Source organism: Orycteropus afer, unplaced genomic scaffold, assembly GCF_000298275.1.
Source record: "Orycteropus afer afer isolate SDZICR_OR568_19922 unplaced genomic scaffold, OryAfe1.0 scaffold00501, whole genome shotgun sequence".
NCBI classification, from domain to species: domain Eukaryota; kingdom Metazoa; phylum Chordata; class Mammalia; order Tubulidentata; family Orycteropodidae; genus Orycteropus; species Orycteropus afer.
The window spans coordinates 400,791-407,611 of NW_006922088.1; the positions used below are offsets into that span (position 1 = coordinate 400,791).

General features: G+C 37.4%; 1 protein-coding gene across 1 annotated transcript in view; it reads left to right on the forward strand.

Annotated features, from left to right (window-relative positions):
• TMEM209 (transmembrane protein 209) overlaps positions 1-6,821 on the forward strand; it is a 26,521-nt gene that overhangs the window by 8,759 nt on the left and 10,941 nt on the right. Inside the window, exons 6-9 of the mRNA XM_007955397.1 lie at positions 955-1,130; positions 1,759-1,830; positions 4,505-4,601; positions 4,890-5,015. Coding sequence (XP_007953588.1) covers positions 955-1,130; positions 1,759-1,830; positions 4,505-4,601; positions 4,890-5,015 — 471 coding nt within the window. The remainder of the gene's footprint in view (positions 1-954; positions 1,131-1,758; positions 1,831-4,504; positions 4,602-4,889; positions 5,016-6,821) is intronic.

The following is a 6,821-nucleotide window of genomic DNA, read 5'->3' on the forward strand; positions in this document are numbered from 1 at the left end:
CTCCTCAGTTGCTCATAGAAAATCCCACCTTGGAGTTTACAAAGACTTATGGGTAGAAAAGCCACACTAAGTAATTTACTACACCACACTATTTATTTATTTTATTTATATTTTTTTTATGTATTTTTTGCAGTATTCCTTCCCCTCCCCTCTCACCCCTGGTAGCCAACAAAGAAAGTTTCCTTCCATATATAAACCTTTGCTTGACTTTTTACAATAATGAACTAATACAGTATTTGTCCTTCTGTGATTGACTTATTTCACTCAGTATAAAGTCCTCCAAGTTCATCCATGTTACGCAGTGTTTTATAGATTCTACATTATTCTTCAGTGTTGTATAGTATTCCATTGTATCTATGTCTGTGTACCATAGTTAGCTTATCCAGTCTCCTGTTGATGGGCACCCAGGGTGTTTCCATCTTTTTGCCATTGTAAATAGTCTGGCTTAGCCTATTTATTTCTGAAGAAATTCATCATTTGTTTGTTTCTCTCTGAATTGTTTGATTTTTGATAGTATTCCCATTGGTAACTCTCTCTCTCTTTTAAAAAAAAAAAAAAGTCAAATTCTATCTGGGGAAAAAAAAAAATGGAGAGTGGAGAGTTAAATGAATGAAAAGGCCAGTGACCTGAATACTGTTGCAGTTTATTTCAAGTTTTAGAGAATCAAATAAGCTTAATGTTACAATAAAAATAAGCGAACGCTTTGGACCACTTGTAGTTCTTGTTATGATTGTTAGGTGCCATCAGTCATCTCTGACTCACATTGATCCCATGTACAACAGCACAAAACACTGCCTGGTCCTGTGCCATCCGTACAATCCCTCCTATTCCTGAGTCCATCCTAGGCTCTTAGAACTCTTAAATTGATACTACTCAGAATACTCTTTTTCATTTTATAACTCTAGGGTAGTAATGACTACAACAGACTGAGACTCTTTACATTAATCATTGTAGGGAGCCCGGATTCTACTTCTCCATCTACCAGCCCTACTTTCTGGACCTACAGCCGTTCTGTGGGGGATTATGCACAAACTTTAAAGAAATTTCAGTATCAGCTTGCATGTAGGTCCCAGGCCCCATGTGCTAACAAAGATGAGGCGGATCTCAGTTCTAAACAAGCTGCAGAAGAGGTAAATGAAAGATGAAAGTGACTGTTAATATTTATAATCTACAGATGGTTACAAGGTCTTCTGAGACTTTTTTTTTTCCTTCTGAAATCTCCACTTTTACTGTATGGAAATATAAATTTGGCACATGTGAAATAGTAGAAAGCCTCCCGTCTTACTCTGTATACCTAGTACTGAATTAGATTGTACATTTTACTGTTTATGACACATATATGACATGAGTGTCCTACCTAAAACATTCTTCTGCATTCATTATAAAAAGGCTGTCCAAGATTGAATTGTACTTAACATAGACAGGTCTCTTGCTATTAAAATACATTTGGATGAGAACAGTTGGTGTCTATAACTTCACCAGTTTAATGCCAAATGTAGGTTTTTTATTTTGTTCGTAAAAGCAAGAATGTTGTTTAAATATACCAGTGAAAGGAACTTTTAAAGACATATCTATCTGTGTGAAGAACAACTAACTATAAGGGTATAATAGTAACTGCGTTTTAATTAGGACTATTGATGTTTGTAGACTTTTTTTTTAATGCATCAAATATTTTTGCGGGTCAGAGAAAGAATGACTGATTTCTGAGAAGGTTTTCCCTCACTGATTATTCATTTTTTTAACATATATTTTTAATAGGTTTGGGCAAGAGTGGCTATGAATAGACAACTTCTTGAACATACGGATTCATGGACAGCTAAGTTCAGAAATGTAAGTCTTGATATGACTCTTGGGACAGTATTATTGCCTCTTGCAAAATACGTTGCTAGAGTGTTAGAGTTGTTACTAATTATTAGAAATAATTATATTAAAATACAGAGTATGAGTGAATGATAAACATGACACCTTATGGTGTCCGTTTTCATAGGGATTTTTTTCCTCTGTATTTAGTAATACAATTTATTTTGAGAGAATAAAGGCACATGGTACTTAGTTATTAAGAATTACCTCCCTTTTCTAGTTTCTCAGTTTTTCTTTTTTAATTTTTATTGTGATTTGGGTATAGGTTTACAGAGCAAATTCATTTTCCATACAGCAGTTCATATACATTTTGTTTCATGACATTGACTTCAGTTTCCCACAGTGTAACAGCTCTCCTCCCACTTCCTCCCTGTATCCTCCTTTCCTATGCATTCCTGCCCTCTGAGCAAGCTCCCTGTGCAAATACTGCCCTTCCGTTCTCCCATGATTGATCATTCTAAGGAGTGTATCTACCTAGTGTAAATTCACCCTGTAGGCCTATCTGTTGTTTGGCTGAGTGAGTTCAGTTCCAGACCTGTAGGGTAACTAGGGGCCATAGTCTTGGTGGTCTCACCCAGCTCTATCAGACCAGTCAACCTGGTCTGTTTTATGTTTTTGAGTTTTATCAGTTTCATTTTTCACAGAGCTTCTGTCAGAGCCTATTATGTGCCTAGAATTGTGAGGGAAAGAAAAATAGGGTCCTTGTTCTCCGAAAACTGAAACAGAGAGGTAAGATAATACGTGCTTACAGCTACTTCAGACTAGATACAATTTGTTGGATATTCCTAGAGAAGAACCCCTTACTCTTTGGGCTGGTCATCTCTTCCACATACAGAGTGAGTAAGTTCATTATTTCCCACCTTCTCCATAGTAGCTGAATGGCCCACGTTTTGCTGGGCAGGTTGCCTTCTTCCTCCACTGCAGTTAGCTCCACTTACATTCTGAGCTGCCGCTTCCTCTGCTCTTCCATCCTTCAACACTCGTCTACCACTCTACATCTTCTAGAAATGTGTTGGAGTCTCTTGTATTCCTGTTTTATTCTTTTACTGTAATTAAACAGAGTATCGAGAGAGAGGAGACCTGGTAGTGCAGTGGTTAAAAGTGCTCAGCTGCTAACCAAAAGGTTGGCGGCTCAAACCCACCAGCTGCTCTGCAGGAGAAAGAAGTGGCAGTCTGCCTGCATAAAGATTACCACCTTGGAAACTGTCTGGGGCAGTTCTACTCTGTTCTGTAGTGTGGCTGTGAGTCAGAATACACTCAACAGCAGTGGGTTGGGTTTGGTTTATCAAGAGAAGAGGGTGAAAAATACAGCTGACTTTCTCAAGCCGGGAGCCATTGTGACTTTCTAAGGATAAGAATCCCTGGACCCAACCCCGGAACTACGCAAGCAGAATTTCAAGACCTCTCTCCTCGTCCCCTTAGGTGATTAATTCTGTTGCAGCCAAGGAATGGCTGGCAACTGGAAGGCACTTAATCAGTGCTGGAAAAATGAATGAGTGAAGTGATGTCCTGAAATTACATTCTCTTTTATCTCTGCTTATAGGCTTATCTGAAAATGCTAATGTATTTCAAATACGAAGTCTTGATCAGGAGTATTAGCCACTTAGAAGAAATGTGAACACAATCCCTTATCTGAATTCCTTAGGCTACAGTGTTCAGAAATTCAGAATTTATATTTATTTTTCAAAAAGCGTTACACTTGTACCATAGATTTTATAGCTCCACCAGTGAGGTCTAGGGTGGCGTCCAGTAATCAGCCATTTTAATGTTTCTGCAACAAACTCCAAATAATCACACGAAGTGGGATAAGGTCTAAAACCATTTCATGTAAATTCAGTTCAGTTCCTGTCAGCAGATCAGATTTTGCTTGCTAAATGGATTACCAGAAAGCTTTTGGTTTTCTTTCAATTGAGAACTGTTTATAAAGAATTGTGGATTTACAGTTCATCTGAAACTTTTTTATCCTTTTATTTCATGGTTAAATAACAGCATATAAACAACAAGTGATGGTTGAAGTTGCTACTAACACACATACAAACAAACGAGGCTGGATGTTTCCTTAGTCTTTTCACATCCCATAATCAGTTTGATACTGACCATGGAAAATAGCATTGGAAATTCCTAGCCCTAAAATATTACAGACCACTTACAAATAGAATAAATCTTTGTTTTCAGCATGGTTGGGCAGTTGGGTGAACCTCCTAATAGAATTAATGAGTTATGTTAGTTTGGAAAACCATTTTACTGATCAAAGCCAGTATAAACATTACATGAATAAATGCATGAATAATTAACCCTAGAAGTGTAATCTGAAGCTAAAAGTATAATCCTTTTAGCTAAGGAGAACATTCATAGATAGAAAAATTTAAGAAAAACAATATACAGCTGAAAGTTTTCTGTTTTCTTCAGTGAAAATAGGCATTTATAATCTTAGGATTTCACTTACTAACTTACATACCCATAGCATATTTATGTATCGTTCCCTAGACTTCAGGTAGTGGCTGTTTCTGTTCTTTTTCACTGTATTTTATGCCTCTGTTAATGTTCAAGTACAGTAAATGTTTTCAAAAAGAGTTGCATGTCAAAATGAAACTGTGTGAGAAATTCTTTGGAATTATGTGTGGAAACTCTCCTTTCTTCGCAGTGGATCAATGAGACCATATTAGTGCCACTTGTGCAAGAGATCGAGTCTGTGAGCACCCAGATGAGACGGATGGGTTGTCCGGAGCTGCAGATAGGAGGTCTGTGGAAATGGAGCCCAGAGTTTGATTTACTGTCAGGGACTCTCCCAACAGATCACTATCTAATTAGTGCTAAGAGAGAGAAATAGCAGAAAACAATGTTTTTAAACGTTAGGGGTAGGAGGCTGACATCTAGGATGGTCAGGGACCACCTCACTGACTTTGTGGAAAAACTTGCTGGTGGCAAGGCAGTTAGCCTAGTATTTGAATAGTGCGGAAGAGTACCTGAAGTTCTGGGAGAGGTGTACGGGAAGACAGTCTGAGTTTTGCGTGTTTTGTTTTTAACAGAGGCCAGTATTACTAGCTTGAAGCAAGCTGCTCTGGTCAAAGCCCCTCTCATTCCAACGCTGAATACAATTGTGCAGTACCTAGATCTGACACCCAATCAGGAATACTTGTGTGAAAGGATCAAAGGTAACTATTGGCTGGCAGGGGAAACAAGAGAAAGGGAAACCCACTACCTTGAGATTTTGTAAGTCAAGCTAATAAGGAAACAATTTTTTAAAAACTTTAAAAAGTATGACCTTATGTTTTATAAATATATATTTAATTATGGTTTCATTAAGGCTTATACTTAACAACTTTTGGGTTTTGTATTTTCTGTGCTCAGAATTGTCAGAATAATAGAGTTAGCATTAAATTTGTTACTAAGAAAGGGAAAGTATTAAATATGAACTAGTGGGCCCAGGTGAACATTTCACTTAGTGTTCTACCCTTAGACTACCAAGAATGGGCACATTGACATTCTTTCTCATGTTAGCATGTTGATCTTTGTTTCTCTTCACTTTTTTAAAATTTGTTTTTTGTTGAGAGTATGCACAGCGGGAGGAACATGAACCAGTCAACCGTTTGTACAGTACAGTTCAATGACAGTGATTACTTTCTGGAGTTGTGTAACCTTCTCAGCTGCCTTTTCTAAGTTGTTCCTGCCTTCATTCACGTGCTTCTCTTGACCTCTGTAATTGATATTTGACATGTTATGTCCTTGTTTTCTGTTACATTTTTATTGTTTGGGGGAAAATGTGATCTTCAGAGGAGACTTATTTAAGAATCAGGACATTTAACCCGTGACACTGCCCCATAATTCCTTTATGGCTTCCTAGTTAAAGAACAATTCATTATTTATTTGTTTTTTTAATTTGGATACACTTTCTAAACAAGTTTTAGAAATAGTATTTCATTGTTCAGATTGATGATAAATCTTAATTTGAAAATATTCCGGCACTTACCCTGTTTGCCTCCAGTAAACATTTAGATTGAGGCTCAGGAATAAGCATTTTTTTGTGACTTTTTAAAAGCTTTTCATATCAGGAGAATTTCAGATATTCGTAAGACTGGACAAAATAGGAGGAGCTGTGGTGGCGAAGTCGTTAAACATTCAGCTGCTAACCAAAAGGTCAGTGGTTCAAAACCACCAGCCACTGAGAAAGGGAAAGTGTTAAACCACCAGCCACTCTGCGGGAGAAAGATGATACAGTCTGCTTCTTTAAAGACTTGAAGCCTTGGAAACACTATGGGACAGTTCTACTCTGTCTTAAAGGGTCACTATGAATTGGAATCGACTCGAAGGCAGTGGGTTTGTTTTTTGTGGGTGGATAAAATAGTACACTCCCCTTGCGTACATCACCCAGCCCCAGCAACTGTCAGTCCATGGCAGCCCTGCCATGTCTGTACCCTCATCTTTCTTCCTTCCTGTATTATTTGAAGGAAATCCTATATATATCACTGTCAGTTCATCTGCCATTATTTCCACATGCATCAATGAAAGATAAGGCCTTTGAAAAACAAGCCTTCGATACTATACTCATAGGTGGTATTTTTTAATGATTTCTTTGTATCAGGAGATAACCAGTCCATGTTCACATTTCCAACCATCTCATAAAATGTATACTTTTTCTGGTATCATTCATTTGAATCAGGATTCGTACAGTATCTACACATTCTGATTGTTTGATATCTTTCAAATTTCCTTTAAGCTATAGGTTTCACCTCTATCCTTTTTTTCTTTTTCTTTGCAGTTTATTCATTGAAAGAACTGGATTGCTTGTCCTTTAATTTTCCATGACCTGAAATTTACTGTGCGTCTCCATGGTGTAGTTTTACACAATCCTTTGTCATCTATAGTTTTTGAAAATTCAGATACGAATGTTTTGGCAAGATTGCTTCATAGATACTGTTGTTGTTGTTGTTGTTGTTATGTGCCGTCGAGTCAGACTCGAC